The sequence below is a fragment of the Rattus rattus genome, chromosome 6, assembly GCF_011064425.1.
Source record: "Rattus rattus isolate New Zealand chromosome 6, Rrattus_CSIRO_v1, whole genome shotgun sequence".
In the NCBI taxonomy this organism is placed as follows: Eukaryota; Metazoa; Chordata; class Mammalia; order Rodentia; family Muridae; genus Rattus; species Rattus rattus.
The window spans coordinates 4,636,381-4,654,079 of NC_046159.1; the positions used below are offsets into that span (position 1 = coordinate 4,636,381).

At 45.1% G+C, this 17,699-nt stretch overlaps 1 protein-coding gene across 2 annotated transcripts in view; it reads left to right on the plus strand.

Moving 5' to 3' along the window:
- Ppfibp1 (PPFIA binding protein 1) overlaps positions 1–17,699 on the plus strand; it is a 139,322-nt gene that overhangs the window by 75,256 nt on the left and 46,367 nt on the right. The window contains exons 3-4 of one of the 2 annotated variants that reach the window (XM_032905421.1): positions 9,664–9,762; positions 12,230–12,435. In XM_032905421.1, coding sequence (XP_032761312.1) covers positions 9,699–9,762; positions 12,230–12,435 — 270 coding nt within the window. In that variant the 5' untranslated portion in view covers positions 9,664–9,698. Of the gene's footprint in view, positions 1–9,663; positions 9,763–12,229; positions 12,436–17,699 lie in introns of those variants that run through there. The other variant, XM_032905420.1, reaches the window with a different exon arrangement.

The following is a 17,699-nucleotide window of genomic DNA, read 5'->3' on the forward strand; positions in this document are numbered from 1 at the left end:
CATGCAGTGCACACTAGCACCCCATTGTCAGTGCTCCCTTCACACTCAGCACAGCTCTCCATCTCAGGAGGCTGCTCTGTCTTCAGAGTGCGCATATCTGTGTTTGTGCTTTATGTGGGTGGCTAGTACCACAAGCACTTTATTATCTGGTTTGTAAATATTTGGGAAGCTCTTGGTGTGTTTATAGTTATGAGAGAAAAACAACATATTTAAGACACTATGTCATGGGGGGCTGGAGAGATGGCCCAGAGGTTAAGAGCACTGTCTGCTCTTCCAGAGGTCCTGAGTTCAATTCCCAGCAACCACATGGTGGCTCACAACCATCTATAATCAGGTCTGGTGCCCTCTTCTGGCCTGCAGGCATACATGCAGGCAGAAAGCTGTATGATGTATACATAATAATAATAATAATAATAATAATAATAATAATAATAATAAAAGACACTATGTCATGTCTGGAGGTGTTTGAGAATCCTGTCTCTTAAAGGTCTGGGTAAAAGTGAGATAGTCTCCAACACACAGACGTGTAGCTAGAATTTTAGGACATACCTGTTGCCTCTCCTCAGTGACTACAGTGTGCTTGGCTTTGCTCCGTGTGCCCTGTACCGTCATCCCCATCTACTTTAGGTAGGAGTTCCAGGTCTCAAATCATTTCACCCAACAACATTCTGCTACTCATGTCTAAGCAATCAGGACCCCGAGATGAAGCATTATTGATAACTTTCTAGTAATTCTGCAACTGAAATGTAGACTTCAGATCTCTAAGGTCAGCAATAATGTACTCGACTGACTGTGACACTAAATATCACTCCTGCCATGGAGACACCAACCTTTCTGTTTCTCTACCTTTCCTGTTCCTAACAGCCCCTGCCCACACCTCTCACTCCACCCCATGACCCTATTTGAGAACTTTTCACCTTCTGGAGGTATGCTAGAACATAATGGAATAGTCATAGACTACTGAGAAGATCTGCGGTGGGAGATAGATTACAGAGAATCAGGAAATCAGCCCTGGGCCTGATTCGGTGACCTGCCTGCAATCCTAGCACTTGAGAGGCTGAGGCAGGATAATTCTGAGTTTAAGGCCAGCCTTATCTAGGTAGTAAGTTTCAGGGTCTCCCTAACCAGAATCTGCTTCTAAAACAAGTATAGGAGGAGGTTATATGTTTTAGGCATTAAAGCTCAGTTAGGGAGAGATTTTCCAATTAAAGCTTTACTTTCTTCTTTAGAACTGTTATTTTTGGATTGGAAGTTGGTAGCAGAAGTGAGAAGGGGAATTCTGTTGACCTTGGTAGCCAGGTCCCACCGCTGCCCCCTTTCCCAGCAGGAAAAACCTGTTAGTACCACCTCTGTAGCTGTAGGTGTGACACCCGGCCTGCTAGAGTTCAGGGAGGATTTGCATCTCTAAGAAGCTTCCAGTGACTGCTGCCCTCAAACCACAGACCCAATAATGCTCTCTGTGTCCCCCAGGCCCTTCTGTTTTGAAGATGGCTTATCTTTGCTAAGCTTGTATTGTCCTGTACTCCAGACCTTGGTTAATCCGCCATTGCTCATCCTCCATGGGTAGCATCCTGGAAGGAAAATCTGGTTAGAAGTGTATGGTAATTGATATTATTTTGGATAAAGCAAACTGAGACTGCCAGGGCACATGTCCATGTTGTTCTCACCAAAGCTCAACACGGATTTGCTAATTTTTATACAGTCTTTCATGTAAAGGCAGGGACAGTTGCCTGACCTAAAACACCAGTTAGTCAGCAGCTCTGCAAAAAGCTTGTGGTTTTTCTACAAACCCTTGATCTACCACACCCATTGCTGGAACTTTCCGTGGTATTTTATCCTGTTCAAATTTGCCCTGAGTGTATCCCTGACCAAGTCCGAAATTAGAATTCTAAATGTATTTCTTCTAAATGTATTGGATCGTGTGTGTGTGTGTGTGTGTGTGTGTGTGTGTGTGTGTGTGTATGTGTATTGGGAAAGTTCCATGCTATAATATATGGATATTATCCTTAGAAATTACTTTTACGATATTTTCTAAATTCATATTTATTAGTAATTATTGTGATGGGAAGCCACCACTTTTTGGACCTACAAACAGTGCTGCTGCTGCTTATACTGCTTTCCCTGTGAGCTGTGACTTTGAACACTGCACTTCTTTTCTGTGGTCATTGTATTTGCTGGTGCGTTTTCCTTCAACAACTGGCTTGAAGAAGTGTAAGTATAGGGGAGCCATTTGTAACCTAAAGATAAGCTTGCTACCTTGTCAGGGTTATGATGGTGAAGTTTTAATTTTCTAAGTTCTTTTGTCAACTTGGAAGAACAAACCAGGTATGAGTGATGGGGAAAGCCCACACAGTCTCAGCTCTAGGGAAACTGAGGCAGGAGAATTGAAATCTTGAGGCCCATGGAGAATTGAAATCTTGAGGCCCATCTTCTGGGCTGCAGAGCGAGACCTAACATTGTAGGTAAGCAAAGAATGAGACTGAAGGGACCTGGGTACTCTGACCTTTTACTTTGGGCCTCAGGTACATATAGGATTGGACAGAATTAGAGTGAAATTAGCTTATAGTAAAAAGTATATCATAGGTATACAAACTGCGTGACGTCTCCCCTCCCCTCCAAAGCGGGACATTTATTTTAGAAAGTAATCCTAGGGAAGATTGCTAGAGGCGCAGGAAGTCACAGGATCACAGCCTATGGTGATGCTTCATCCAGTCAGCCACTCTGAGAGGTAAAGCCCTAGGTGATTCTGGGAGCCAGGATGGATGACGTGAGATGGACTGTTTAAAGTTGGTGATCACTCTCCTGGGGATATTGATGACCCTGACACTTCCAGAGCTCCCAGGTTTGATAGCAGAGGAAAGTTCCCTGAATCTTGGTTAGTTATAATTTGGGTTATGTGTGTGGTATGTGGACAGGCACCAACAGCAGGCTGTGTGTATGGACGTGTGGACAGGCACCAACAGCAGGCTGTGTGTATGGACGTGTGGACAGGCACCAACAGCATTGGCGTGTGGACAGGCACCAACAGCAGGCTGTGTGTATGGACGTGTGGACAGGCACCAACAGCATTGGCCATAGAAACAGAACTTAACTAGCACATGCATTCTGTAGAAATTTCTAACTAAGCAAGCTTTGAATTAATTTTGAGCTTTCACCATTCACCATCAACTGGTAGGTCTCTGTTAAAACAGACAACTTGGGTGGATGGAGTGACACTGGGATCCTTTTGGGGTGGGAAGACAGGAGACTTCCCAGTTGGTTGTTAAGGGAAGTTATAGCAGAAACTGTGGAGAACTGCTTGCTCCCTGTGGCTCCTCCTCAGCTCAGGCTCAGTAACGGATTCCTCGTACAGCACAAACCTGTGGCCGGCTTTGATGAGTATGAGCACTGTAAACCTCGGGGGACCAACTGATCAGAGAGTTCTCCAGTTCTTCATCAATCCATTTGCCAAAGGTTATTAATCATTCTTCTTCTGCGGGACGAGGCTTGCAGCCTTAATTTAAAGGACTGGTGTTGGCCGAGGCCATTTGTGTCTACTTTGTTTTACTGTAGTGTGGCACAGCCGCACTTGCTCAGTCAGGTTTACATTGTAATCTCTATGGCTTTAGGACTATGTTCCACTATGTCAGTTACTGGAGGGAGCTCAGGAAATCTTCCTCTCAGATTGCTTTGTTGGTCATGAGACGTTTTTCACAGGATATTTTCTAAATTATTTTTATTTAGTCTTTCCGTTTTTAAAAGACTCTTCATCCGAGCCATGAAAACTGACATAGCTCTGTCAACACATGCTGTCTAAACTGGGCTGTGCCTTAAGTAGCTCATCCCTGGGCAGGGCAGCGGTGTGTTGGATGGGCTTATTGCATCTGGTTGTCCTTTCGGAACCTTTCAGCAGTCCTTTAGAACCCATTTGAAATCTACTGAGGCGTATTTGTGGGTTTGCATCTGTGCTTTTACAGTGGCTTCATTGTTTAGGGGTTTGGTTCTTGTTTAGGGTCTAAGAAATCACTGACCTAACTCCCCAATGAGACCTACTTTATAGACCCAAGGTTTTGGTAATGGGTAAGTAGGGATACAAAATATATTATAGTCCTGCTTCTGTGCCTTCGCTGGTGAGTGTAGCTTACAGACTCGAGGAGAATGTATGTTCTACACTTGGACATTTTGTGCCATAACTTGAATTAGTCCAGGTAACTGATTGAATCCTCAAGCCTTCTGTATTGGGGTCTGTCCACCCTTGTCTGCCAACTGAACAGAAAGGAGGAACCATTGAGTTATGGGATGAATAAAAATTGGTATAATATTTATATCCAATTCTGTCAATAATCACATTAAATATAAGTGAGCTAAATTTGTATAATTCTTCCTTAATTCTGTGAGTTTGTGCTTTACGTATTTTGAAGCTCTGATAATAAGTTACAAAAAAATAAATCTCTACTTGTTATGACTTCTGGGCAAACTAGCGCTTACCGACAGGCTTACTACATTTGTAGTCACGGCTACTCAGGAGGCCAGGTCAGGAGGATCGGCTTGAGGCCAGCCTGTACCAGTCTCTGCCTGCCTGCCTATCTATATCGCTGTCCCTCTTCCCCACCCTCCTTCCCCACTCAGTTACATTCCCAAACCCACACAGTGTGCTTACTGCATTTAGGGTGGTGGGTAGAGTAGGGCTGGGCACAGCCACAGGGGAGCTTAGGCATCTAACCTGTGGCAGGAGTTGCCTTTCCTCCAGGGCTGAATCACCTCCAGCCCCTCCTGCTTTTAGTCTCTCCTCACTTTCTTCAAAGCTGTTTTTATATTTTATTCAGCATCTGATTTTCTCAATGTAATCATCCTGCCAGTGACTAGAACTGGAATTCCCAGTTGTTATTTTTAGTAATAAATAATCATTTTAATAATAAGTTTTTAACTTGAGAACTTATCAGTAACCATAGCCCCCTTTTCTTTCTGAATAGTTAGATTGATTGTGTATTTATTATATATATATGACATAAATTTATAATGTACATGTTAGTTAACACATACACCCAATTAAGTAAATCTGCTTAATTAGCTTAAACGTTGGGAAATACGTTGCAGAAGTTTTGTGGAGCTCTTGTAGTTACTCGTCTCCTGAACAACTGTTAAACCGTTCACAACCAACTGTCACCCCATCCTGTGCACATGTACCAGTTTACCTGCCTCCTGTTGAGGAAGGCTGGGTTGTTTCCATAGTTTTGTTCCTATAAAGATTCCTCCTGAACATTTGTGCATTGTTCTTGGTTACATGTTTTGAAGGAAATACCACTGCATTGAAAATGAATGTGGCCATTTAAAATGACAGTGCCAAAGTGTTTCCCAACATGGCGAGTCCATGAACAGTCCCAGCACCGTGCTGCAAGGGAGTCTGTGAGTTCACAGCCTCTGCAGTGCTTAGCAGTCTCAAAACATCGGTTTGCTAATTAACCGGGTCTAAACTACTATCACACTATTTTAAATTTCTTGATTCTTTTTTTTTTAAAGATTTATTAATTTATTATATATAAGTACACTGTAGCTGTCTTCAGACACACCAGAAGAGGGCATCAGATTCCATTACAGATGGTTGTGAGCCACCATGTGGTTGCTGGGAATTGAACTCAGGACCTCTGGAAGAGCAGTTGCTGCTCTTAACTGCTGAGCCATCCCTCCAGCCCCCAAATTTCTTGATTCTTAATGACATTAAGCACATCTTCATATTTCTGTTGATTAAAAAAAAAGGGACAAATTCTTTCAAGCATCTGTTCGCGTCTTCATCCCTTCTGCTTTTTCATTGAGTTGTAGGATTTTGTGCTCTGAAAGGATCCTGTGAGCTCCAGACACCTGTACGTAACCACTCTAGATATCTTTGGCTTTGAATCTGTCACTGCTCGTCTCTACCTGTTTACTTTGCAAACCCCTCCAAACTCTGCTCCTTTACTGTGTCAATCTTCCCAGCTCAGTCCCCACCGTCTTCCCTGTAATACAGGCAGTCATCACTCAGGCCTTACTGTCTTCCCTTAGGTTATGGCGGTGCCGTGTGATAGAGATCTAGAGGAAGCACATATAAACTTGGGTAGACACTTACCGCTGCCACACTTTATTATATTAAAGGAAGGATCGGCTTAATGGATCAGGAACTTTATTTGCTTTCGTTTTAGCTGTTTTGTGTTTGTTTTTGCTTTTTTATACAAGGTTTCTCTGTGTAGCCCTGGCTGTCTCTGTAGACCAGGCCGACCTTGATCTCAGAGATTGCCTGCCTGTGCGTCTGGAGTGCTGGAATTAAAGGCATGTGCCGCCATATTTGGTTATATGAGTAAATTCTTGATTCATAACCTAACTGGGTTTTTTGCCTTGGTTTCTACTTGGCTGTATGCACATACTCGGGTATTTTTGTGCTACGTTATTTTCACATAAAGCAATAGTGAAGCTTTATACCTTCTGAAGTGAGTAAAAATTCAGAGACTTCTTAGATAAATTTATAAATCAGAATATGATGTCAGAATTTTGAAGTATTTTGCCTACCAAACAAACAACATGTTCTTATTGTAAGTTAATAATAAAAGAAAACAAAAAGTACTATTTCAGAATTTTATTAGAGAAAATGGGTAGTAGAGAAGTGATCCCTGAAGCTGATAGCAGATCTATAAATATATTTATGAAAACAGTGGTGCATGAGATCTGGGTGCTTGGAAACAGAGGTCAAAAGTTTCTCTTGAGCATCATGCCCCTCACTTCCCAATGTTTACCACACTGTAGTATCTGCAGCATGACACCAGCCTTATCTAGGCCTGCTGGGAAGATCTATGTGGGTGCTGGCACTGAAAATGCATTAAAGAATTTGAAAACTGCACGTATCAGCATTCTGCTGCTGAACATTACTCTGATAAGTGCAGTTTAACATCACCTTTTGGCCAGTGGAACCATATGCACACATTTAATCCCTGCACTCGGGAAGGGGAGGTTGGAGGATCTCTTGTGAGTTAGAGGCCAGCTGGGTCTACAGAGCAAGTTCCAGGGCTATATAGTGAGACTCTGACTCTGGAAACCAACCAGTAAGACCACAGGTAGATGGTGTTGCCACTTCAGAGTAAGTTTCCCATTGAAGTGGGGCCAGAGAAACAAATATCACATGCAGTGGATGCCACACAAACCCGTGTTTAAAAACTGCTGTATTTGCTTTCTTGTTTTGTTTTCTATGAAAATGTCAACCACCATCTTCATTTATAAAATGGGGAGACTAACTCATTTTTTTGTGGCTGTCATGGTTAAAATTATGACTAATGGGCTGGGACTGTAGCTCAGTCATAGAGCGCTTGCCTGGCACACACAGCCTTGGGTTTGAGCCCTGGCCCTGGGAAACAAAAACAAAATCCAGGGCTTATGGATGATCTTTGTACAGAGTTGGGGATTGCTACAGACACTCAGTTCATGGTACCTACTGAAATAAATACAAGTGTGTGTGTGTGTGTGTGTGTGTGTGTATTACAGTTACAGTCAACTAACTGCAGACCAAAAGCATTTGGAGAAGACAAATTTCTACAGATCCTGTGCAGACCTGTGTGTTTTCTTATTATTTTCCCAGGGTTGGGGGCTTATCCTGTACACAGTACACTAAGGATGGTAGACTTGGGGTGTGGAGCGTCTTTAACTCTTTGCTATTTTGTGGCCAAAAGCTGCTGGCTTCTGGTAAATTGACTCTCCTGATAGCAGCAGGGGATTAAGAAAAAAGGTGCAGTTTTTCTCTGGCTTGGTTCCTCCCAGCCAGGCAGGAGGCTTGGAGGTTAGAGCTTGTTAACTCTTAGTAAGCCAGAGAGAAAAGAAAAGAATAGAGAAAAAGTCACAGACACCACACACCACACACACACACACACACACACACACACACACACACACACACACACAGAGGAGGGGGTGGTCAGGCCCAACTACCTTTCTCAACAATTCCACAACTGTTCATGCATATTTACATACATACACATGTACCTACACATGTATGTATGTACATACATCTATACACTTGGTGGATTGTGCTGAGCCTCAAATGCCACACTTCATTCCTTCTCTCAGCCTTTTATATCTTCTTAGATAAAAGTTCTTTATAAAATTACTTCATAGATAAAATGTTACACAAAAGGAGTTATGGAAGGATGCTGATAGTAAGTTTACAGCAGTACTTCATTCTATAAGGAGTCATAAATGTAAAGCCACAGTTTTTATCACAGTGCACACCTGTGGCTTCATCCTCGGACCTGACCTAGAATGAATGTTTTTCCTTCCTCACAAATCTATCCCAAGCCTATTTCTCTTTTCAGTGTAATTGTGAAAGTTCAATGTATTCCTCATTATGCAGCCTTTACTTATTCTATGAGGAGGAGGCCCATTCTATTCTTGATTCTAACTTTATTACATCTTTCTGGCAAAACAACTAAAGCCATCTCCTTAAACTTTCTTTTAAAATTATTTTAATCAAATCAGGAATTCAATAAAGTCATTAATTCATGGCAGTTCATCTTATCTGTAGGAAATTCATTCGACAGGGTGGGCTGATGCCCAGAACTCACTAGGCTTTGTAATAATGGCAGGAAAGGCCCATCAGCAGGGAGAAGCAATCCTGGATGAACTCTCTGGGCTGTGCCTCTCCAGAGCCATGCAAAATGGCAATGGCGGGCATCTCCAGGAAACTCACACACAATGCAGTGTATCGGCTCGTTACAAAGCACTCTTAATGATACTGTTAACTAATCTTGAGGTACTTCAAAGTGGTCTGTGCAAATACTGTGTAGTTTAATATAAGGAACTTGAACACCCATGGAAGCTGATAGCTAGGCATAGCAACTAAAGCCAGTCTCCCGTGGACAGCAGGACATGGCTGTCTGTCAGTGAACACTTTCCTTATATAAACCCTTTGACAAACTGTGACACAGAACTTAAACATTGGGAAATGAAAGAACTGTGATTAGATGAAGCTGATACAGAAAAAAGTTTGCACCCTCCTGACCCTCAGCAGGCTTCTGTAACACCCCTGTGTCCTTGAGTCTGTCTGCACCCTCCTGACCCTCAGCAGACTTCTGTAACATCCCTGTGTTCCTCAGTCTGTCTGTACCCTCCTGACCCTCAGTAGGCTTCTGTAACACCCCTGTGTCCTTGAGTCTGTCTGCACCCTCCTGACCCTCAGCAGACTTCTGTAACATCCCTGTGTTCCTCAGTCTGTCTGCACCCTCCTGACCCTCAGTAGGCTTCTGTAACACCCCTGTGTCCTTGAGTCTGTCTGCACCCTCCTGACCCTTAGCAGGCTTCTGTAGTGACTCTGTATACTTCCCAGAGACCTAGAGCTCTGAAGAGCAGTGTGGCCACCATCCTTCCAGACTTAATGTTTTGTAGTTGCCTTGTACATCAGGCAAATACTTTGTCACCAAACTTTACCCCACCTCTCCGCTGGACCTTGAACAACCTTAAGTGCCAGATCTAAATCTTCTCTTATTAACTGGTAGAGACACAGGCTGAAGTGCCTGTTACCTACAGTAGTGATTAAGTAATGCAATTAATTCAGCTCCATGCTGCTTCTGACCTTGTCTGACTTCCAAGCATAGTTTTAAGGTGGAGTAGAATTAATAAGCCCACTTAAAGCATGCAGTGGTAACATTGTGGTCTTCTATCCTTCCCCAGGTTGAAGCTGGAATTTGCCCCTTTCGAGCAGGAAGATGATGAGCGACGCTAGTGACATGCTGGCCGCGGCGCTGGAGCAGATGGACGGGATCATAGCAGGTACCCACACCACACAGCCTGAGCCACGTCCATCCTGCTTCTGTGAATGACCTGTTCCTAGAAGTCAGCATTCTGTCCATGGGTGGCTTGGTTCCTCACTAAGCCTCTACCTCTGCCAGCCAGATCTCTCCTGTGAAATGCCCAGTAGGCACATCAGTGTCACACTGAGCTAAGGGACCCTAAACATCAGTTAAGCCCATTGTCTCTCCTTGGGAGGCACCTCTAGTGGCCTTTATCTGAGTTTATTTCTTCTTCCAGTCAGTCTTATAACCCTGAAACTAACCTGAGAAGTTACCCTGGAGCCTTCCTCTTCCCTGTTCAGTGAGTTCAGTCCTGCCTGGCTCCCTCCCCCAGGCTTAGCTGTTGTCTTTCATATTGCCTCAGGCCTTCCTGTCTTGCTTGCTGCTCAAATGTTGCTTTGACCTCGTGATGTCTCCACCCACATTGCCAAGATGGAGCATTCTTCCCTCTCTGGTCCCCAGAATCTTCCCTCTCTGGACCCCAGAATCTTCCCTCTCTGGACCCCAGAGTCTTCTTTCCTGGTGTCCCCTTGCCTGGAATCTCCAGTAGCTCTTTGTGGTGGAAGCAGAGCCGTGGGCCCTGACTTCCCACTGACAGGGCAGCTGATCTGGAGACAAACCCAGTGCCATTTGACAGTGCTGTGTGTCAAGAGTAGATTGTGTACACTGCAGGCTGTGACAGCCATGAGAGGGTAGAGCAATCACCCAGCCAGTGGTCAGTCACAGCTCCAGTTGGGTATCCTTGCCCAGCTCTTCTCCTTGCTGACCCTCACCTGACAGTGATATTCTGTGCAGACTCTTCCTCCCCTGAGGGAGATGACATGCTGGCTCCTTGTACCTGCATGCCCTGGAGATGCAGCTTCACTTTCCCACCTCAGTTTAAAGTGTTCCACTCACTTCTTAGAACATCTATTCCAAAGGATTATTTGTAAGCAAGCCTCTTTAAGGGATGGACTTGATGGTGAAGAGTTCAATAACCCAATCTAATACAGAACCAGTTAACTTTAATCTGTAACAGTTTAGTCTCATTCTTGGGGTGACAGGCGCTTTCAGACAACCTTGCATATACAGGAGGGGCGGGGCTTACTCTGTCATGAGTTCAGGGAGCATAACTAGGCCCAGTCCCAGGCTCTTCCCCGGGCACCAGCCTCATACTGAGAAAAACTGGAGGAGCGATAACGTCTGGCCCAGCCTCTGAAGGCTGTACACGTTATCCATCTACAGCATCATCTGCTGCACTAGAGGGCTTGTTTGTAAACCCCCATAGGACTTTAGGACCAAGGACTTTGTCACTAAGGAAAAAGGACCAGCAAGATAGCTCAGTAGGTAAGGGTTCTTACCATCAAGCCTGATGACTTGAGTTCAGTCCCTGGGACTTACCTGGCGGGAGGAGAGAACAGACTCTGTTGTAAAATTATAAAAAATGGGCTGTCTTTTACCCTGCACTAGATCTGGCACTGTAGTACCCCAAGGTATCTGTAGGTAACCTTCATCTCAGTCAGCAAAGCCTCTCACCCCTCTGCTCTATACCATATCACACTGCCGAAGGCTTCTTTCTGAGCCTGGCAGCCATCTCTCTCCCCATGCAGTTCCCAGGGCAGCCTGCCACCATGGCAGAAACACACATTCCAATTCCGTGGCAGCCTAGTGTCTCCGGCCGCCACATACTCTCTTGAACTTAAATCGCCACATGAAAGAACACACAGCACAATAACCTCTGATCCAATTGATAAGATATAATTGCCCACCTAGACATACAAAGCCCTATACACATCCATCCCTTAAGAGTATTCACAACAACCTGTAAATGTGCAGAGAAGAAGCTTACCATCCGCCTCCGATTCTCTCGGTGACTTCTGCTGCCTCCTCCAGTCTCCTCCTCTCTCTAAGACTTTTCTCCCACCCATCCTTCCTTCTCATTCAGTGACAGGACTCGTTCTACCTTGTACCTGCCTTCACCTGTGTGACATCCTGCAACTCTGTAGTTTGTCCTCTGACCCCCACACATGTAACATGACACATGTATGCATGCCTTCAGTGACATGGGTGCACTGGCATGAGAAAACACACAAATATCACAACAATTAATTAATTCAAATGTGAAAAACTTAAGGGCTGAAGAGCTGGCTCAGTAGTAAAGAGCACTTACTGCTTTTGAACAGTCGTCCCACTTGTTCTGGTCACTTTCGAGCCTGCCACGCTCCTTTTCCATCTGTCCCCACAGCTGGCCTTTTCTTTAGCCATCAAGCCATTTATATTTCCTGTCAATGACATTTTTATTCTCAACTATGTAAGATTTAGAGGGATAGATCTACATTATTAGATTATTTTGTGTCTTTTCCCTGCTCTTTGTGATCATTGCTGGTGACTACAGTGATTTATCTTTTTCAGGTCTGGTATTTTCCTAACATAAGTCCTATTGCTCTCTGATTTTCTTTGGAAACCAGGTTCTAAAGCCTTGGAATATTCCAATGGGATTTTTGATTGTCAATCTCCCACCTCCCCATTTATGGGAAGCTTGCGAGCTCTGCACCTTGTGGAAGACCTGCGTGGATTGCTGGAGATGATGGAAACGGATGAGAAAGAAGGATTGAGATGCCAGATTCCAGACTCAACAGCTGAAATGCTGATTGAGTGGCTTCAAAATCAAATGGTAGGCTTCGTGCGCTCCTTCTCTGTGCTGTCAGTCTCCTGCATGATCCTTCTCTGTGCTGTCAGTCTCCTGCATGATCCTTCTCTGTGCTGTCAGTCTCCTGCATGATCCTTCTCTGTGCTGTCAATCTCCTGCATGATCCTTCTCTGTGCTGACAATCTCCTGCATGATCCTTCTCTGTGCTGTCAATCTCCTGCATGATCCTTCTCTGTGCTGTCAATCTCCTGCATGTGCCTTGTCTGTGCTGTCAATCTCCTGCATGATCCTTCTCTGTGCTGTCAATCTCCTGCATGATCCTTCTCTGTGCTGTGTCTCCTGCATGATCCTTCTCTGTGCTGTCAATCTCCTGCATGATCCTTCTCTGTGCTGTCAATCTCCTGCATGATCCTTCTCTGTGCTGTCAATCTCCTGCATGATCCTTCTCTGTGCTGTCAATCTCCTGCATGATCCTTCTCTGTGCTGTCAATCTCCTGCATGATCCTTCTCTGTGCTGTCAGTCTCCTGCATGTTCCTTCTCTGTGCTGTCAATCTCCTGCATGTGCCTTGTCTGTTCTGTCAATCTTCTGCTGTTTATTATGAAACTGAGAAACTGAGAACATAGACTAGCAGATCAACAGAAGAGAAAAAAAAAAAAACTTACAAGGCAGAACATGAGACCCCAGTTCCTCTCAGCTGTAAAGAAAGTTTAGAATTTTTCTTTATTTTATTTTATATGGTTGGAAATTTTGCCTATGTGTATATTTGTGTACCAAGCCTAGGCAGTGCCTAGAAGGCCAGAAGGTACCAAGTGTGTGTGTGTTTGTGTGTGTGTGTGTGTGTGTGTGTGTGTGTGTGTGTGTGTGTCTGACAACAGACAGTGTGAGCCACCATGTGGGTACTGGGAATTGAACCATGCTCTGTCAGAACAGACAATGTAACCCCTTACTTCCCCATCTCTCCCAAGGATAGCTTTGAAAAGACACTGTATTGTATCCATGCCAACAAGTTGCACAATTCTTCCTCTAAAAATGGACTGGATTCTAGGTTGTATAAACGACCTGGTATGCTCCTATGAGGAGAAGAGCCTTGCACACAACAGTAACAATGGGGTGGGGCTGCCTATGAAGGACATAATAGGTATTCTAAACAGGAAATACAGTGGGTGGATGCTTCAGAAAGCAGTAAGTTTGTAGCTGTGATTGGGCAGAAGTGCCATCTAGTGGAATGTGGCAGTCATGACGCTTTCATCCTACGTCAGCTCTTAACAGTTTCTAGACATCCTTCCCCACTCTGGTGATGGAGACACTAAATATCACGTCTGGTACGTGTTGAATGCAGAGTCTCAGGAGTATCACAAAAGCAGATGAGATTTGGACGGTGACGTAACGATTAAGATGCATGTGTGTGCTTCTGACTTGGTTGTGTTTACATAAAAATTGATGAAGGGTTAAGGCGTGCTTGTCAACCTGGAGGAATGATAGCTGTCTGCCTGCTCTGAGGGCTTGGATGCACACCCTATTGCCAAAGCATTTCCCAGGGTGTTGCACAAATTCTGGAGCCCCAGGCAGTCCAGACCTGGGCCTGGTGCTCCTGGTTCCATCCGTTTAGTACCAGTCAACAATCTTTCAGTGGCAGTGCAGCGAGCCACTAGGGTTAGAAGAGTTAGAGATATTTTACTTTTAGAAACAGACAATGCCTGCACTTGCCATGGGAGCATCCTCCAGGAATCTAATAGTCCAGGTTTGTTAGTTTCTTTGGGAGTAGTTTGGTGCTGTGAAACTCACTGTACCCTGGCGCATTCCTCAGCCTATTCCTACTTCCTATGTCTTTACTCTGGCACTCAGCACACAGTGAGAAAGGAATTTATTACTTGGCTCAAGAGGACCTGTAGATAATTGACTTGTGCCTTTTGGTTGAGTGTTTGTTTCTCGGGCTGATGGGGGGAGGGGAGTCTGCAATTGTATTGTTAAGACTTGAGCTTAGTGAGGGCAGTGAAACTACCCTCCCTCTCATGGCCACTCTGAACTGGCTGCCCCCATTTCCCAGAAGCCCCAGGACACTCGCTTTAATGTCAGCTAGGGTGTCTCAGTGTGCTGCTGCACAGGTGACTAAGATCACTCACGGACACTGGCTTAAGACGCACCTTGTTTTCCAAGGCCTGAGAAAACATTCCTGAGGCCCACATGAAAAGAGGGGCCTTGCGGAGAGCAGCAGAGAAGCACTGGGAGGCTGGAGGACACTCCAGCTGAGCGGCTGCAAGTCTGTGACTCTGAGACCAGTCCGAGCCCAGAGACAGCACATCTGGACCCGAGTATGCACACTCATATTTTCACACTTTAAAAACATGTGCACTTGGGACTGGAATGTCTTCATTTTTGAAATGTAAGCAATAAGACGGTTGATGCGATGATTATTTAGCAGGTCAGTGGCTGGCTACTAATGCCTAGTTCCTACGCTCCACCTCACGGGTTAGAATCCCTGGTTTGCAGACATTGACCTTAGCATCACTCATTTCATTGAAGATGGCATTTTTTGTAACCTCTACTGATTGAGATGACTTGTAACTGACATGGCAAAAACGTGAGGCTGTCCTGTCAGAAAGTCTGCCTCTTGACCTCTGCCGCTGTGGTGCTGGGTCCTGAGCCTTGGATTAGGGAAAGCATTGTGAGACTATTCCAGAGCGAGTTAGCTATGGTGGTTTGAAATGCCCAGCCCAAGGAGTGGCACTGTTAGGAGGTGTGGCCTTGTTGGAGGAAGGGTATCACTGTGGGGGAGGGCTTTGAGACCCTCCTCCAGCGCCACATCTGCCTGGACACTGCCATGCTCCCACCTTGATGATAATGGACGGAATGAACCTCAGAGTGTGTAAGCCAGTCCCAGTTAAATGTTGTCCTTGTAAGAGTTCTTGGTAATGGTGTCTCTTCAGAGCAATGGAAACCCTAAGACAGTAGACGTAAACAGAAGCCATGCGTTTGGCTCAGATGTACTTTTTTATTTGCTAGCTTAAACCTGTGGTCTGATACGCACACGGTCCTCCATTAGCGATGTCTGTGTAACGTGCTGTACACAGAATTCAGCCTTACGACGAAATTCTATTCCGCCTCAGTAACTGAGCAGGGTTCACACTGGGTAGATTTTTCCCAGTCACAGGAAACTCCCTGCTGAATCATGATTGTCTTCCGTTTTTAGAAGTGTACAGTTGTAGAGGTACTGTTAAGACAGATCCACGCTTACACACTGTGTCCCTTCACTGGGATACGCTATTAATGATGTTTTCTTTTTCTCCAGCTACCTTTGTTTTTTTTTTTTGAGACCTGGTCTCTCTGGGTGCCCTAGGCAGGCCTCGAATTCTTATTCCACCTCCTGAGAACTGGCATTACGGGCAGCTGTCCAGCTGCCAATTACATGGAATAATTAAGGAGGTGCTGCACAGTAAAGAAGTAGCCTGCATCCTTTGGGGAACCAGGGGTGCTCTCAGACCTGCAAGAATGATAATTAGCACTACAAATGCCCGCTGCACTAATTAGCATCTCTTAAAGGACAGGACTCTCAAGCTGACTACCACTGACTGAATCAAGACTTTTAATTGCTTGGTTGGAATCATTAACAAGTGATTGTAAAGTTTCACAAGAGTCTTTGCAGCCTCGGGAGCATCTGTTCTCCCCTCACCAGAAGTGAACTTCCATGATGACCATACTGGCCTGTGGTGGGGCCAGGGTCATGTCCCTCTGTGGAAAGACATCCTGTTAGATTCTCAGTAGATCTGTACGATCCACTGTTGCCTGCCAGGCTCAGAGAGGAGTGCCCAGCATGTGTTAGCATGGGCTCCTCACACTTCTACCAGGCAGAACCCTCATCCATCCTTTACTGAGGAGGAAATAGAGACTCAGAGCTAAGGAGAGCCTTGTATGGTGACCGCCCACATTAGAACCCAGGTTTGCTGCTCTGTATCACCCCATCTTCTTTGCCATTCACAGCCTCTCCCCACCCCCGTCCCCAGTTACCAACGTCCTCTCCACTTGCAGTTGGGGGGATTTGCTAGGGCTCGGTGTGTCTCAGTTGCTTTTCTTGCTGTTATGAAATGCCTGACAATAGCAACCTAAAGACGGAAGGGTTTATTTTGGCACAGGATTTAAGAAGGAACCAGTCCATCATGGTGTGAAACACATGGCCATGGGGGTGTGAGGTGGCCGGTCACATTGTGTCAGCAGTTAGGAGCGGAGAGAGGACAGGAAGTAGGGCTGGGCTGTAAGACTCAAGGCCCTCCTCCAGCCTCCCCCTTCTTCCAGTGATTTTCCACAGCCTCTGTGACAGCCCCACCAGCTGGGAGCCATGGGGGAGCTAGCTGCTCCTTCAGATCTGTGATGGCATTAGCTTTTATCTCACAGTTTGTCTTATTCTTATAGAGTTCACCACTTTAACTGTTTTGATGGGCATAGCGCAGTAGTGCTAAGCACGTCCACACTGGAAGTCATCATTCTCCACCTACAGAGGCCTTTCCGTCTTGGAAACTCTGAGTCTGTGCTGTTATGTAACATCCCTGCCCCTTTACTTAGTTTTTGGAACTCTGTTGTCATTCTTTGTCTGTGAATTCAACAGTGAATTCACCCTGCTAATAAAGGGTGAAAAGGAAAGAATGAGTCCCAGCTAAATTATGTATGTCTGAATATCCCCTTTTAAAATACTGACATGCCCCTGACTTCTGAAATACTAATGGAGAGGTCATGGAAGTATAAGTGTCAGACCTGCCCTTTTTCTAAAGGGAAGTGCACTGTCAACAGATAGGGTCTGGCTCCTTCATGCTCCTGCCTCTGTTCCTCCTATACCCACCTCTGCTCTGTCTGCACGCTGTGCCCTTTGCCTTTTGCTGCATCATCACCATCACCATCACCACCATCATCACCATCACCATCACCATCATTATCATTGTCGTCTCCACCTCTCTGTGCCTGAGAGAATACATTTACTTTGGCTTGGATGGTTCAGGATGGGGAAGAAGGAACGGACAGAATGAGTTAGAAGAGAGCTGGCCAATGAAAATCCTGAGCTCTCTGGCCCCATGGTTCTGTAGTTTGTTGCTGTTGGGATGTTATTATTGTGGTGGAATCTTTGTTGGTTCTGAACAGTATTTGTCATTTAATGGATCCTTCAACTTGAAACCCAGCAACACAGTCTGAGCAGCATCTTGCCTTGTAAGTGCACACAGCACTTTGAGGTGTAAATGCACATAGCACTGATGTTCTCGAAACAGTGCTCGTTACAAAGTAACAAAGTGTGTGTCACAG